The sequence below is a fragment of the Colletotrichum fioriniae genome, assembly GCF_027942845.1.
Source record: "Colletotrichum fioriniae strain IMI 355084 chromosome Unknown scaffold_18, whole genome shotgun sequence".
In the NCBI taxonomy this organism is placed as follows: domain Eukaryota; kingdom Fungi; phylum Ascomycota; class Sordariomycetes; order Glomerellales; family Glomerellaceae; genus Colletotrichum; species Colletotrichum fioriniae.
The window spans coordinates 169,402-186,245 of record NW_027076854.1 but is presented as its reverse complement, the minus strand read 5'-3'; the positions used below and the strand labels follow the sequence as shown (position 1 = coordinate 186,245).

At 50.3% G+C, this 16,844-nt stretch overlaps 4 protein-coding genes across 4 annotated transcripts; 2 read left to right on the top strand and 2 right to left on the bottom strand.

Moving 5' to 3' along the window:
- Positions 1-1,882: 1,882 nt before the first annotated feature.
- On the top strand, positions 1,883-3,834 carry N0V96_011536 (uncharacterized protein; the record flags this gene model as incomplete). Its single annotated transcript, XM_053193558.2, has 4 exons — positions 1,883-2,087; positions 2,238-2,299; positions 2,346-3,277; positions 3,600-3,834. The coding sequence occupies 4 exons, from the start codon at positions 1,883-1,885 to the stop codon at positions 3,832-3,834; spliced, it is 1,434 nt and encodes a 477-aa protein (XP_053048876.2).
- A 5,177-nt stretch (positions 3,835-9,011) lies between these two features.
- Positions 9,012-9,952, bottom strand: N0V96_011535 (uncharacterized protein; the record flags this gene model as incomplete). The annotated part of the gene is made up of 4 exons (XM_065759304.1): positions 9,012-9,056; positions 9,176-9,345; positions 9,402-9,665; positions 9,811-9,952. 4 exons carry the CDS (start codon positions 9,950-9,952, stop codon positions 9,012-9,014), a joined length of 621 nt encoding a protein of 206 aa, XP_065612026.1.
- A 1,418-nt stretch (positions 9,953-11,370) lies between these two features.
- N0V96_011534 (uncharacterized protein) lies at positions 11,371-12,389 on the top strand (the record flags this gene model as incomplete). Its single annotated transcript, XM_065759303.1, has 3 exons — positions 11,371-11,450; positions 11,659-11,994; positions 12,062-12,389. 3 exons carry the CDS (start codon positions 11,371-11,373, stop codon positions 12,387-12,389), a joined length of 744 nt encoding a protein of 247 aa, XP_065612025.1.
- A 2,989-nt stretch (positions 12,390-15,378) lies between these two features.
- On the bottom strand, positions 15,379-16,576 carry N0V96_011533 (uncharacterized protein; the record flags this gene model as incomplete). Its single annotated transcript, XM_053193553.2, has 2 exons — positions 15,379-16,290; positions 16,352-16,576. 2 exons carry the CDS (start codon positions 16,574-16,576, stop codon positions 15,379-15,381), a joined length of 1,137 nt encoding a protein of 378 aa, XP_053048871.1.
- Positions 16,577-16,844: the final 268 nt, after the last annotated feature.

The following is a 16,844-nucleotide window of genomic DNA, read 5'->3' as shown; positions in this document are numbered from 1 at the left end:
CGCGTCACTGAGCTGACGATACTTCCCACCCAATAATTATTGATAGAAACCACATGATGATCGTGAATGCCGCAAATGCTCACACTCGAGCAAAATAACGAACACTCTTTTGAACACTCTTTCTCACCACCCGAAACCTGCATTCTATTTCAAGCGCGATCGCAGTGCGACGCTACTCCCTCAGCTGAATGACGGGAGATATTAATGCCTTCGGCCATCCATCGATGATACCATGTGTGCTCGAGTGGTGTCGAGCAGAATATGTTAGCTTCCTGACTGGTACCGCGCACAGAGTTATAGCAGATGGCCAGTCGTAACTCAGCACTTGTATCGCATCCCATAGTCACGCTCCATCGGCCTCGTAAGCAGATACCCTTAAGCATATGCTTGAATGCTAAATGCTCACAAAGTCGATTGAACCAGCCGCTTTCGTCGTATCTATCAGCTATCGAACTTCGCCCCAGCTCTGCTACACTACTCGCAAAATTTCTTCAAATGTGCCTAGTTCAGTGACTGAGACTCTGCGACAGCCCGTCGATTGTGTGCAAATGTGTGAGGCGAGGGCTCCCACGCACATCCTCGTCAGCCCCGTGCCAGACAATCGCATCGATGGGATCGTAGTTTTTGCTTCTTGCCCGACCCAATTCCCTCTACGGATGGCTGGCCTCTGATGCAAGTCGTATCTCATCGGCAAGAATCGAAAAATCTGAGCGAGATTCTTCAAGCGCAGCTTTGGCTAGTGTCAGCGACAATGACAGTTATATTTTCTCTAATTTATCGACTGGCTGCTTTTGGACTCATGTTTCCTCACGATCACGCGTGTAGCGACATGGGGTAATAGCGAAAAGGGCACCATGTAGGCTCTGCAGGTGTTAGTCGAGGTATGAATACTCTGCCATCTGTTCAGAAGCACCAACGAAGATTCGACGACCCAACAACAAGAATGCGACTATTTCTTGCGAACGACAGGCAATAGCACGCGAAGGAACATATCACCAACCTTGGCTCATGTTCCTGCTTACGTAGAACGGCTCGCAGCCTGATCCTCCGCCAGTCTCAATCAACTGCGAGACAATATCGGCGTCCAGCCGTTGAGCATCGTCCGTGGCTGCTTACTCTTGGCCGAGGCCGGATTTGACAGGGCCATGGGACTTCTGCAGGCGTCCCTTGCAACGAAGAATGGGGTTCACCAGCATTGTACATGCGGGTGAGATTTGCAGATTGTGATTCTGCAGTCAGCGCGAGCTGCCTGCACGCTGCTCATGGCTTGACTACAAACCGATTATAAAGTTGCAGCTTGCCCCGTTGAACAAACTCATGACCTTGGTTCCTGCCATCGATATCGCCGGTCCACGCTGAAAAGAATTGATTTCCAGTCATTGAAACGACGTTTGAGCGAAACCATGCTAAGTTCTAGGCTTTTTGGGGCGGCTGCCTTCGCAGCTAGCCACGCTGTTCACGCGCTCGCAGCTGACATCAGCCCAACGGAGCCTGCCAACTTCAATGTTGTCGATGCGCTTCAGGGGCTAGGCATTGTCATTTCTGAGATTCCAAACCTGACTGGCTTTAACAAGAGGTCAGAGATAGGCTGCTCTGCTGCGGTGAGCTGTCCAACTCTCGCAACACCACTTCAAGGTGACTGACGTTTTATTCTACACTGCAGTGTGGCGCTTTGAAGCTTGTCTATGGCGATGATGCTGTTGAAACGAGGAATGAGTCTGCGTACACTGAGTTCGTCAGCTCATACTGGTCTGGGAACCAAGCCCAGGTCAGCCCTTATTGTGTCTTTAAACCGTCGAAACCGGAGCAAGTATCTGTCGTGGTTCTGGTATCTCGTCTCACGCAGTGCCCATTCGCTGCCAAAAGCGGTGGCCACGCCGCAATGGCTGGTGCGTCCAACGCTCAGGACGGTATCACCATCTCCTTCCAGAACATGAAGAGCATCACGCTCTCTGCCGACAAGAAGATTGCTTCAATCCAACCTGGCAATATTTGGGGTGATGTATACCGCGAGCTTACAAAGTCTGACCTAAACGTCATCGGTGGTCGAATATACGACATCGGTGTAGGAGGACTAACTACTGGAGGTACGTTTGTGATCGAGACACTCCAAGCCCGGACATACTGTGTTTTTTTTTTTTTTTTGGGACTTGAACAAGAACATTTGCGGTTTTCTTACGGCATAACCCTGGCACAACTCGTTGAGCGTAGAGCGCCATAAGCTTATGCAATCACAGGGGGCATCTCCTACTTCTCTAACCTCCACGGCTGGGCTTGTGATAATGTCGAAAGCTACGATGTAAGTTTACGGGATAAGGACTCTAAGTAAAAGCTGATATCAACAGGTCGTCACCGCTACCGGTGCTATCATCCGAGCATCAGTCACCCAGTTCGCGGACCTGTACTGGGCCCTGCGTGGCGGCGGCAACAACTTCGGCCTCGTAGTCAGCTTCAACCTCCGGACCATCTCGCTCCCAGGCGGTAAGATGTGGGGCGGTTCCCGAACCTATCTCGAAGATTCGTTCCCTGCGCTCTCTGGGGCTTACGCCAACTTTATTGCCAACGCGGAAAGGGACCCCAAGGCTGGCCTGTGGCACGTATACGCCTACTTCAACGGCACCAAGCTCTCGCTCCCGACCCTGTATTATGCCGAGCCTGACGGCGGCGATGCCGACATCTTTTCCGAATGGAACGCTATTCCCGCCATCTCTGATACGACGCAGAACCGCATCATTGCTGACTGGGCCGCAGAAGGAGCCCAGGGTTCACCGCCGGGCCCGCGGGAGATTTATTCCGTTATTAGCAGCAAGGCCGACAAGGGGCTCGTTGATGCCGCGCAGGAAATTTACTTTGAGGAGGTTCTTGCCGTGACGGATCTGCCCGGCGTTCTTCCTACTCTGGTGTTCCAGGGCATCACCATTCCGATGTTGAAGCACATGCAGCAGAACGGGGGCAATGCGCTGGGTCTCAATGTCGAAGACGGCCCGTTCTATATCATTTTGCTCTCCATAATGTGGAGCAACGAAGAGGACGACGACAAGATTTATTCTTTCGCCTCAACAGTCATGGAAAGAACCAATGATGAAGCCAAGGCGCGGGGGCTGGAGAACGACTACATCTACATGAACTACGCCGCACAGTTCCAAGATGTAGTCAGTGGATACGGCGCGGAGAACAAAGCTAAGCTTAAGAGTATTGCGAAGAAGTACGATCCCAAAGGAGGTCTTCCAGAAGCTTCAGCCCGGGTACTTCAAGCTGGATCGTGCTCCGGTCCCAAGTTCCAAGTACTTCAACTGGTAGAAGCCTTTAGACATGAGCTGAATGTCCAATCCCTTCGTACTAGAAATGAAACAGAGTCTTTTTGCACATGCAGCTTTCTTCGTTTGTCGGCCCTGGACGAGCTAGTGGCTGTCTACAAGGCGGATAATGACAAGCCTTTCACTGAGATAATGTCAAGTAAAGATGACCTATCGCTGTTGTACCATAATCGTCACTGTTCAAGCCCCCTTCCAGAAACATAAGAGGGCAATGGTCCACCATTCTCAACGAGATTCTTGAAACGTCTGAAAAGTCATATCCGAATTCGACCGTTTCCGCAGAATCTTGAGCATCCACGGCGGCGCCCTATCCCTGAGACTCCCGCCCCGAACCCTCCGCTCGAGAAGCCACTGCACCGTCATCGTTGCCATAGCGCAGTTCCATACAAACGAAACAATCATGCCCAGAGAGAAGAGGAGCGAAGAAGAGAGCGTGTTTGTGCCGCAAATCGTCATGATGCCAAAGTCGTCGATGCCATCTGGGAGGGCGAAGCCCGAGATGAGCAGGATGGCTTGACAGACGAGAAAATCGAGGGCGTTGAAGAATTTGAGGCGACGGTACATGTAGAAGGTGAGATCTGGGCGGGAGCTGAGTCTCCTTTGGTAGAGGTAGAGTGGGACTGAAATCGCGGCTAGGCTGATTGTTATGTAACCGATGATCTAGAAAGAGATGGGGATTAGCTTCTGACTTGGAAGTGTTTGAGGAGGGGTGACTTACACCGTGCTCTGTTCTTGCGTGGTCCGAGGTTCCCATGGCGACTATCCCGGTGACCAGTCCCGCAATGGATAGGGGAGCGAAGAGGAGGACGGTGAAGATTGTCTGCCATCGTTCCAATTTTCGTTTTGTGGGCTCCTGGAGTGCGCGGTCGATCATGATGCATAAGTTCGGCGCTGAAGCTAGTACCAGAATGACGGGATAGCAAAAGAAAAAAGCCGCAGTCATGCATACAACTAGAGCCTGTTAGATACATAAAGTACGATAGACTTCGAGGGATAAGGCAACCCACGATGCACATAGGTCAACAACACGAAGTCATCCTCGTCAACACCGTTAACCTTGTAAGAGTCATCTGAGAAGTCAATAGAGAAAGCGTTTCCTTTCGACGTAACGTTGAGTTGTATACAAGTTGGTATCGTGACGTTGAGCAAGGGGTTAGCGGAGATGTTCCTCTGTAGTAGTTCGTGTAGTCCTGCTACACCCTTGATGATCCAGCAGTGATCAGTTGTTGATAAGTCGTTGAAGTGCTCTTGGAGAAAATCGGTTATGTAAAGCTCATCCCAGGGACTAAAGGGGCAGTCTCGCCGTATAGGAACTATCGTGTTGTTGATTTGCCGATGGTGTAGTTGTACGCTCCGGGTCGAACCCGAATCCCGGGAGATGCCACCTGAAGATGGCCTAGCATCTGCAAATCCGATGCCAAAGAGAAACATGCAAAGCAACATCTTGCCTAAACAAATGATCTGACGGTGGTTCGACGACGGAGGAAAAGCACACGAGGCGTTCTTCATGAAGTCTCTGGGGTAGTAGTAGATATGACAACCTCCTCCACGGAGCCGTCGGCAGTCCTTCTTAGCGGAGGACTTCCCGGTCGTTCCCAGAATGACGAAAACTGTGAGGCTCTATTTCAGGGGCTTTGCACGGCAAAATTTGCCTCGATGTGAGGCTTGACCAGTGATTTAAGGTTTCGTCTCATTGTGCGACAGAGTCGGACTCATCGTACACTCGGATCCGGTGGAGACTCGGGGGGCCGCGGAGGTGCTGATGTTGCAGGGCCACCCTTGCTAGCGTGAACCATCACTTTGTAGTCTATCCGTACGGCAGCGAAAATGACTATCAGAACATTTGGGTACAGACTTTGAGCGGTCTATATCCATGAATATTTGCTCTATTAAGATAGAGACTGTACAGCCGCGTCCTTGCTGCGCCACTGTAATGATTCAGTCGCAAAAGCCCCGAGGATAATATGGACGTATACAAATACCCGGAACATCAGAAGTCAAAGCAGTCCGTGACGCCGTCGATGCCGAGCTCGCTCAAAAACAAGCCGCTTACATGAGAAGATGAGGGGAATAAGATATGGTCCTTCGTGCTGTTTTCGGTTCTTGGGGGTTTGCTTCTCTCTCCGTCATCATCTCTTGTCGCCTTTGATCCGTCTCCACCGCGCGAGAGCGTCAACCCGAATGGTAGAGCGGCCGCTGGCGACGGTTGGCCCGGAAACTTTGGTATATCCTGCATCAACTCGGGAAATTGGGCAAAGAAGTCTGGTGCCATTGTCCAAGATCTCAAATCATGGATCTTCTCTTTGAAGAGAGGCGAGAGACCGTATGTTCCCAGTTGCATATTCCTGATGTAGCAGTCACGAAAGTCATACGGCCACACTATTCGCAAGTGTTCTTTGAACATGTGCCAGAACAAATTGCTACAATAACGGTGTGGCGCAATGGCGAATCGGTACCTCAGGGCTGGCCTATGCGTATCTCCATGTAAGCATCTTGCCCTCAACTGAGAATTGAGCCAGACTCACCAAGCAAAGTAATCAGCTGATGGGTCATGAGAAATTTCTTGCAGAGGCCTTTGTAGGGTCAGCCTTTGCTCACGTTCAGAATCGAAGATGCATTGCACTTACGATTTCAGATACCACATTGGTACTACTGTAGACTTCACAAGTGTCGGATCGGCATATGCCCTCATGAGGAGATGAATGATGAACAGAACGGCCAAACGCTCTGCCTGTCCACATGCCGAGAAACATAGTTCATCAAGTTGGCGAACCTTTCTCCACAAAGGCGTCATCCTGCCTGTGTGCGCCAAGCTATCCCAGCCATGGAGCACAGCGTGGACAGGGACGTCCTCGACTGTCTCTCCTTCCAGTCGTATTGAAGCGTCGGGGAGAACAAAAGGCTCTTGGAGTATTTCGTTGCCCGCCTTCCAGTTATTGCAACTGACTTGTGAACCATCCGAGAGTCGTCGGAGTCTGTTGGTTGACGAGCAGTGGCATTGAGATGCTATTCGGCGTGTCTCTGTTGTGAGTTGTTGACTTTTTCTTGGTATGGATGCGTCGTGCGTGATGCTTGTCATATGTGGCTCACTAATCCTTTTTGATGGTGCGGGCGTTGTGAATTCTGGCTCAAACATGGAGTCGCCCAGAAGTTGACTAATATCAAGAGATGGTTCGTCAATGAAACCATCCATATCGTCACCCATTTCCTTCTCAAGAACCTCATCGGCGGAGCTATCGAAGACAGGGACGGATGAATATGCTGGAGAGGTTGAGGATCCTGAACTCGGATGCTTCGGCGAAACCTCTGTGGTTGATGCCAGTTTTGGCGGAGACGGCGCGTCGCAAACCATCCCAGTTGAGCCCCATGATTCGGCCTCTTTGACATGATCGTTGAACAAAGAAGAAGTCGTTTTGAGACATCTCATGAGTTTGTTCCGCTGCTCAGTCACCTTTGACAACTCCGCCATGAGCGATGCTGTAGTAGCGGTGTCATCTTGCTGGCTCAACTTCTCGACCAAGCTCTCGAGCTGAGCTATTCGGTTCTTCGTCTTTTCGCGAGCGACTCTTTGGGCTTTGCGATCGTATTCTCTCTTCTTGAGCCTCTGAGATGTTGCAGCAGTCTGTGAAGTCCGCCCGGGTGATCGAGCAGCTGTATCCTGTGTGCAAGAAGCCGTAGGCGTGCTAGTCATTTCAACCTATTTCTGAGTATTGAAGCTGATTATCATGCAGTGAGTATGCGACAAATTGAAGTTCACCTGTTACTCAGCAGACGAAGAAGTCGCATGAAACGGTGGGTTCGGGGTGACGTGGGTGGGGTTTGTCCGACGAGTTGTGATGAGAATGCGGGGGAACAAAGATGTTAGAGGCAAATGACCTCGGATCCTCGGTAGCACGCGGTACGAGATGGTTTCCTTTTTCAAACTAATTAAATAACCAGCCACTCATTTCACTAGAACTATCGAGTAGTCGCGAACTTTCTCACGCACCAGGTCTGTGGTGATATTTGTACTCTCGGGGATCGTCTTTGGGGCCCCGGACTAGAGGATGATCTGCATGGTATTATAGTTTGACTAGCTAGGCCTTACTCTGGGTTCTTCTCCTCAAATAAAAGTAGTATGTCCCAGACTGCTGAAGTTCCTTGTTGTCCATGGCACCGACGACAGTGTTTTCGTCCACGTAGCGGAATGCGTCAATGATGGGAAACTTGTCATAAACCATTGCTGCAGTTACAACACCCCTAAACTTCACTTCTCGAACCTGTTATCTCGCTTAGCTACATCTTCAATGACATGTACCCAAGATTGATGCACTCACCCGCGCATGGCCGTAGTCAGCAAACCACGTTCGTTTGCCGTCTTCTTCGTATCGCATGATTGGGTCTACATCATCGACGGACCGGAAGTCTTTACCCGCCCATTTGAAGTTGCGAAGTTGCAAATGGGTGGGATGTCCCGTATCGAAACTACCTCCCTCCCACTGGCCAACTAGTAACTCTGGAGCGACAGGCTTCAGCTGATCGTATACGCTTGCGATAGTGGCCTCCTCTACATGGCCCTCGAGCTTGGCGAGTTCCGCAAACTGCTTTTCGGGTCTACATGATTGGTGAGAATTTGTCAATGTTTACTTGGGGCTGGGGTCTAAGCGCGAACGTTGAAGTCATTAGAAAGGTTGTCGTTTGAAAGGAGATGCGGTGTCGAATCCGTTGAGAGTGATGCTTGTCTCAGTGTTCCAAGTCAAAACTCTGCGTCTCGTCAGTCATATATATGCAACGAAACCAACATTTCGCTCCTCGGGCTTCGTGACGCCACTGAGGAGTTAACATTTACAAAGTCGTGAGCCGAGGGTGCGAGTCAAAAGCCCGTCCCCACCCCTGACTCGACTCTGCATGTCACACTCAAAGCGACTCAGCAGAGCACTACTCAGTGATTCACAGCGGAGAGCTCTCACTTCCGTATGTGTTCATCAGGTAGTATTTTCTGCGCCTCATATTCCTTCCTCAGAATATGAGAAGTTTCAATTTGTGGAATGACGTGCACGAAGTTTCGATCATGAGGGTTAAACGAAGTAGGGTATTAGTCGTACCTAGATCTGCCCCGTGAACGTGTCACAAAAGTGAAGATAGAGATCAACTGAGCTTGAGAAAGACTTGAGTTCTCTTCACATACAACTTAATTGCTTAAAATTGCCCTAGGAAGCTACTTAAAAGAACGATTGAAAGCGCTTTTTGGGATCATAAAGACGCCGCAACTCCACCAACCTCTCATAATGCTCCCGGTATACCTATGGAATTGTCAAGAAAAATTTCCCGAATGAAGAGGCTCAGCGATTCGCTCTAATTACTCACCCCTTTCACGTCGTGATAGGATGGCTCGAGACCAGCAGGATTGACTTCCGCCCGAGTTTCTGGGCCCAAAACCTGACCGGGCGCATCGTTTGAGATTTGGCGAATGATTCTCTCTTGTTCTTCTGTACCATTCCCTGGACAGCTGATGATAAAAAGCAGTAGATGGTTCAAGTTGTTGGATCGAGGCCATGCAACCTCCGCCGTACCACCGATCGGGGGTCGCTGTAAGCCGACTTATCAGTAGGTGTTGGATTACCAAGGCAGAAAAGGTGGATTTGGGTAGGTAGGTAGGTAGGTAGGTGGGTAGGTGGGCAGTCGGGGCCCGTGCCGACGGACCCTTCCACCTACTTACACCCACAGAGGGATCGCGGGCTCTGCCCACGAACTTCCTCTCTTCCATACGCCCAATAGACAATTCGTTACTATTGACCTCGTCGCGACCGAAAGGTCTGACCTGCTTTACGTGTATACCAACAGTAGGAGGACATTGACGAGATGGGATGAGAACCTACAAGCAATAAGAACTCGAAGATAACTGAAGACATGTCGTGAATAGTCTGGTCCAGCTTCTCTATGTTGTCATAGACTTCAATCGCTCGCGAGATTGTGGCGCGGTCCAAGTCGGCCACTGCCATTGGCGCGTAAAGTGTCTTCATTGTGCCTCGTATGACATTTGCATTTCCTAGTATGAGAATTATGTTAAGGTGGTACTCTATGGGACATAGAAGAGCGTCTTACTTTGCATGTCGAGAACGCCTTTCATATTGGTCACCCTTGTCCGGTCGATTGCCCCGGGCTTTTCAAGAATCCAACGGAAGGTCGCTCGACCATGCTTTTCACCTAAGGCATCGTACACGTGGAAGATGACGGTGTCGCCTAGATCGGGTTCAGGCTTCTCCAGGACGGTATGCAGAAGTTGCTGTGGCATCAAGTACATGAAGTAGTTAACCTTGGGATGGGGCGTAGAGTGATTGAACTTGACCACCTCGTCAATCATCTGCGCTAAGAGTTGACGAGGCAGCAGCACAATGCCCGACCAGATATCAGTTGGGTACGGATGTGCCCGAAGAAGGACCTTTGTAACGACTGGTCTTCTGTTAGCTGAGATGATTAAGATTCTCAAGACAAGCTAGGGCAGTGTACTTACTACCAAAGCCGCCACCACCGCCGCGTAGAGACCAGAGAAGATCCGGCTCCTGAGATGCCATGACAACTGTGCCATCGTACTTGACTACTTCTGCGTCTAGGAAGTTTATAGGATCGCTGATGCCGCCGTACTCGGAGGACATCCAGGAAAGGCCGCCATTCAGAATGGATCCCGTGACTCCGATGCTAGGTGTACGGGCTGCAGGAACTGAGTCTAGTCAGCTTGGATCGTATTGTGGGTTATACGCAACTGTATCACCTGAGTACTCGGGGTCAACTCGTTCCATGAATCCTACTACTTCTTCCCAAGTCGCACTCGCACCAACTGTAGCGATCTTTTTGGTCGAGTCATATTCGAGGCTCTTGAAGCTCAGCATGCTAACGATTACGTCTTTAGCGGAAGGTGATTTGAATCCATGACCGCGGATAGCAAACTCCAAGCTGGAGGAATATAAAAATTGCACAATCGAGGAAAGCTCTTCGATGGTGCTTGGAACGAGAACCACTGACGGGCAAAGCTGCTTCTGAATGGCAAACGGCTCCGAATGAAGCTTGTATGACGGATCATCCGGTGTAATGACTGACCCCTGGCTCAACCTCCGGGTCAGAGGCTGCAATGTAGCGAGCGTCGATGGTTGAGTCTCATGAGACATAGTGATGTTGGCAGTGAAGGATGATGCTTGATAATCTTCAAGTCGAGTGTGGGGATATCGTTCTCTTTTGATACCATGAACCGGGAACTTATTTATACAACTCTGATGTCATCCAAAAACTTTCACCAACTAGACAATACCAAAGCTTTCCCCTCTCGCGTCTCGGTTTTAAGCTTAAGATGCCCCGAGTGGAACACGGCAGAGAGGAACTTTAGTGGGATGACATCTGCACACTTGTCTGCTTGAGCGTCCAATATTTCTGGCCCTCAAGGTGTGTAAACCTCAGACGATGTCTTCATTCGCTGAGATGACGACGACCCGATGGGGGTGTCCGTAGAGCGTCAAACGGGGTCTCGGATTACAATGGATAGACTTGGATTTTGGAACAATGGTTACCGCTACGGAGAAAGTGGAAACATCACCTTATCCTACTTGGTCTCTAAGACCCAATGGAACGAATTTGCCGTCATTGGTTTGAGTCGAGAGGTGAACTTGTGATGACTCGGCTCAATTGTATACTGAAGTCCGTGACGGCCCGATTCGGCTACTAAGCGGAGTGAACGTCATCAGACGAACCACGAGTAGATACTTAGTACAAATACAAATCTGCAAAATAGTCAGCAATGGTTCTACGTAGCCCCATAAATGATATTTGGAGCTCTTGTATTATGAGCCGTTGAGTGGTTCTCTCGCGACTTCGTTGTCCGCTGGAATAGCGAAGGAGTTTGTCGGATTTGTAAGTGCCAGATAGTCAACGGCTCTGTTTGTAAGCTTTCTTTGACTGTTGAGACCAAGAAATCTATAATTAAGCTTCTATTGGTACCTCAAGAGATGTCTATTTTCCCAAAAGTATTCGTCAGATATCACTGCACCGAAACTCCAACCGACCAAACGTAAGAATTGCGAAGATGAGCACCACAACGGCCCAAACTAGCAAGGAAATGATCCTTCTCCCCCAGGACCTTCGAGGCCAGAATGCCCTGGTGACGTAAGCTTCACTGCCCTCTTAGACCTCGTGTTTATGAGTCATTGCGGATTTACATCAGGTCGGCCTAGGAGTTTACTAATAATGGCGACAGAGGTGCTTCCCGCGGTATTGGCCGCGCCATAGCTATCCACCTTGCCAGTCGCGGAGCAAACGTTCTTGGTACCTGTGCATCAACTGAATCACTGGGCCTAATCGAATCTCTCGAAAGGACGGTTCAACAGGGCTACCTCTCGAGCCAGTTCGACGCCCCAAAAGTCACGGGATTGGTTGCAAATCTTCTTTCGCCAGACCTGGCTGAGACGATTGCCAACGAAGTCCAGGACGAGTTCGACGGCAAACTCAACATCATTGTCAATAACGCAACCCACTTTGAAGCGCGGCCCGTCCGTGAGCTTGATGCTGAATTCATCCAGAGGGTCTTGCTAGGCAATGTGCAGTCTCTGGCGCTGACGATGGACGTGCTTCTCAGACGAGACTACATCCAGCCGGAATCTCGCGTTGTCAATATTTCAAGCGATTGGGCTCGCACTGCAGCAGCACCGTAGTAAGTTACAGTCAAACAAGAAGAACTTAGCAATCTCGGATTCTAATGTCGATGTTAATGTTACAAGTGCCATGATGTACGCGTCGACCAAATCAGCAATGGAATCCCTCACCCGATCTTGGGCAGATATTTTGAGCCAGGACACAAAGACGCTGGGCACTACAGTGAACTCCCTCTCAGTGGGTGGTACGGCGACGGATGCGCTCACTGGGAGTGCACCGCCGGAGATGCGCGAAGCCGCATTGAGGGTTCTGAGCGAGGGAAAATCAGTTCATAACGGAGTCGGACTTCCAGATGATGTTGCCAAAGTCGTGGGTCTGATTATAAGCGAGGCAGCGCGCTGGATTAATGGAAGTGTCATTGCAGCCAATGGCGGCTCAGTCAAGGTTTTGTAAAGACTGAAAGCCATTGAGCTATTCATTAACTATCTAGAGTAGTTTTGCAATGAGGCTATGCTTTGAAGATGAAGATAGACTGACAGAAGAATGAACTGACAATCTGTCTCTGTGAAGAACTGACACGGAGCATGGCACGGATGTTGGCACTAGCAGGAATGTCGAATAACTTGAGCTGAATGTCGAAGAAGATGTTTCCATGATGTTTCGCCACCCCCCTCCCATCCAATCCAAACATCCTGACACAACTTCAAATCCCATGATGCGCCATGCGAAACCTCGATTGTGTGTCCCGACACTTCGTAACGGAATAATTTGAGAAGCTTTCCCATGACTCGCTTTCTTGCCCCCAAGAGGTCAGCGGGCTCAAGATCATGGCAGAGTTCGTCGGGAGGATCGTCACTTCCGAATGGGTGGTCGTCGTCGTTGGGCCGGCGGCACTAGCGACTATCGGATCGGGAAATTGGTTTTGAAACCTAATGTTCTTGCGGCTGATGATGATTTGCCTGGTGTACAAGATGTCAGTGGCGCGATTGTCGCTCGCACTGCAGCTCGGAGAGATGATGGTGACCGATAAAGTAGATGTAATGGAGAGAGATGGAAATCCAAGGACCTGCTCAAGAAGAACGACCAGAAGGATAAGCCGTGCCGTTCTCCGATGAAGGCAGGCGCAGCTGCGAAGATGAGGTGGCAACAGGGCGGGAAAAAAGGCCGTAGAGGCCGTCCAAACCGTACCTTCCGGCCGCCAACGCATCCCGGTCCCGACTGGTGACATCTCGTTGTCCTTCATCAGATCCTTCATGTCTAAACAAGTCAGACTTACTTACGTCTTTAGCTTTCCTGGGCCTCTTATCCAAGAACAGTCGCAGGAGCAAAAATCGATCTAAGCCAAAGCTGAAAACCTGTAGCATCCCAGATGCTTGATGAGAGATGGGGAGCGAATGTGGGTGCGGCACAGGATCATGCGGTTTGGCAGTGAGAGACCGCCAGCCAAGATCTTCCCACTTCATCAGCAGGCCCATAGGAGCTCTAAATCAGTTGTGGCGTTGTGGACTATGGTTGGAAAGACGGATTTGGGAAGTCTTACTCACAGCAGAATCCGTCGAGGCAAGTATGGGAATCCTGCATGTGTTGCCACGTATGGTGGTTAGTGAGAATTGCAAATAAGAAGGATATATCTCATATATTTGGATTGGGATATGAGAACGCTCTTCCAGAGAATTAAAACGCTTTGCTTCTTGTTTTGCTTAGGATCCTATCCACACCACATAATACAGTATTATGCCGTCTCAGTGGTCATCCTACCAGAAGTCCGTTCCCTTGGTGAATCTCCCCTTTGTCTCCTCGATTGACTCAATCAACTGTAGTGGCAGTCGTCGTACATTATTCTCTTCACCCTCCAAGATGTCATCGCTAGACTTGAGAAACTGACTCCGGAATATGGCCCAAAGCTCCTTGTCTTGTATGTTGTCACTCCCTGGCCGCGGGTAGTAAGGATCATTCCGCCAAAAGCTTCTACACGCCTGCTTTATCCCGTTGGTGTCCATACTCATCATTCTGCAGCAGTCGAAATCCAAGATCCACATGGCATGTGATCCAAATGCGTTTGAATGGAAGCCTGCAGGGCCCAATGTTGACTTGGACGGCTCTTCGCTGAGGGAACTTTCTGGTGTCCTCGGGGCTGCGAGAACAAATTCAACATCATTGGCATCGACTTTTGCGGTCCAATGCAAAAATGCTAGAGCCTCTGCCATGGCCACGGCATATCCGTGAAGTTCCATTCTGAGAGTCTCCATCTGATCGACGTGAAGCGGTAAGTTCCTTAAACTGAAGAATCTCATTCGAGGCCTGTCTTGGTTCGTATCTGTACTTTGAAGCTTCCTGCGTCCCAGGTACGGTCGGACAAGGCAATGACTGTTTGTCGAGCTATCGGCAATCTCATCCGCATCCACATCTGGGTGAAACTTTTGTGCCAAGAGCTTGCGAACATCTCGAGATAGTGGTGGGATCTTCTCGCTGATGAGTGCGTTGCAGCCCGTGTATCCGGCAGGGAATCTGGGGAGCATCTGATCCCAGGCAGTTGCATCGTGCTTGAGGAAGCCTTCGCAGTGAGGTATATTGAGGCGGAGTCTGCTGGTGCTATATATATACAAGCTTTGGATGATGTGGCGATGCATCGTGTGTTCGTGTGCAATGGACCGACCAGGGCCGCCATCCTCCCGCTTGATAGCGAGGTTTGAAGTCGGTGCGGACCAGACAGAGCCACAGAATCCCTTGCCGATGGTTTCTAATGGCAGTATCGAGTGCGCGGGGGTGAAGTTGAATATGTTAGGTGCTTGTTCGTCCATGTTTCTATGAAGATTGGCGGTATTGGTGGTGGTAATTGTAGTGGTAGCAGTGACTGTACTGCTTGTGATGTTTGTATACAGTATGTTTTTTCTGTGTGAAATACTTCGGGAGAGGGCGGAGGGACAAATGGGGGGAAGAGTTGTTTTTATAGTTAATCCCTTAGACTCAGCTATGGCTGAAGCCCTTCCCGGTTTCCTACCTACAGACACCCAGAGTTGTGGGTAGACTACTTTTTGAGTCGTGTGACTTAGGCTTTTCAACGGCACCGCTTGGTTTGAAAACTTCTTTAATGGCAAGGCTGAACGTTGTCGTACTGCCTCTAAACTGGCTAGGCATCAGGGTGAGGGGGTTTCCTACAACCTCTTTGGCGAGCGATGGAGCCGACTACAGTGTACAACAAAATTGACAGACGCAGTACCTCAAGGTATGTTCAAGAGAAGAGGTCCTAAATTTGGAAAAGAGCGAAGAGGCAAAGAGGTCTATTGCAGATATAGCAGTATGCGCCCTTTAGTATGGCCTTGAAATCGCACCGATGTCGCGTAGCCATCACATGCCGCACCAGTCCACGTTGGTATTATGAGGATATCTAGAAGTATGGTACAGTATGAATACAAACAGGTTCCGGCTGGGGGGAAGCGACTCAAACCTGGATGGGGGCGGGGCTGAGGCCGATGAAGTTGCTCTTCCGCGCCTTGTCCTGCCGTACCGCCCTGCGTTCGAATCTGTCCTGACCGCCCTTCTTGCGCTTCGCAACCCGTCTCTGTTTCTTTTTATATGGTGTGTCAATCATCCACTTGTAGCCCTTTTCCCGGTAATACTCGTTGTCTTCCTCCAACGCCTTCTTTTCCGCCTCGCGGATCTCTATAAACGCCCTTGCTCTCGCAGACTGATCCGCCGCATCCTCGCTCAATCGCTTGCTGGCATCGTCATATGTAGCAGCCACACTGCTAGTGTAACTCTCTTCATAGACATAGGGTTCGACAGTTCCTACCCTTTCGAAACCTGGCTTCTCAACCCAGTCGGGAAGGTCTGCAAGGGGCTGCTCGATCCTCTGCCGCAACCTAACCAGCCTCTCCACCACCCTCTTTTGTATTTTGATCTCGCTCTGGAGGTGCCCATCCCACTGGTCCTCTTCCTTCGCAAACTGCTGTTCATCGCGCATGGAGGCAAGCAGATGTTCCATGTTTTTGATCTTGTACTTGTTCTTCTTCTGGACATAGTCGCATACGGAGCGGTGCTGCGGCTTGCCCTGGCGTAAAAAGACAACGCCATGTGCGGTTACGGCGACGTTGGGGACGTGCCGTATGCCAGAGAGGTCCTCGCGAGGCACAGGGTGGCGCTCGGAGATGTAGACTGGTGGTTCGTCGAGGGGGGAAATGCGCTTGAGCAGGGGTGGCCATTTGGGTTTTGGACGCTCGAATCTCGGCGGCGGCGGCGGCGGTTTGCCTGCTTCGGATCTCGCATCACGAAGGCTCTTTTCGCGGAGGTAGGTTATGATTTCGGAGTGTTCCTTTGACGATGAGGTCTGGGCGCTTTTGAAGAGGTTGAGAAACTTGAAGTAATGCACTGTCAGTACTGGAAGGCGCTGGGAGCAAATTGCAGGAGTATCACACCTTGTACCCCTTCGATAGCGCAGCAAGAACAAGGCGGTAGCTTGCCTCCGTCTTATTGCGCTTGAAGCCTTTCTTTATAAGCCGCGGCAGCGGGTTCTCGACACCCTTGCGGAGTACATCGTCGGGGAGTGGCACGGCGCGAGCCTCGCGTACGAGAGCACGGAATAAAGCAATTGCGGCGATACGATGGCGGGAATTTTGAGCTGGTACGAAGTGAGACGGCATCCTCGCGGAAAGGGAGGTGGCTTGTCCCCGAGCTTCGATCACATTGTTGGTGTTGGTGAAGCTTGAGCTTTGCGATCATCACGTTCTGGAGGGGAGGTGGATTGACAGTTGGGCGCCTTATCTAATCGGCTCTTATCGGAATCTACCTTGCCTTATCTTAAGGTACACCTTAAGGTAACTTACTGCTAAATGCCCAAGTGAGAGCAAGACATTGAGATTGGCAAGGTAATAAGTTATAGACTGATTCGATTACTTTGATTCCATTCTC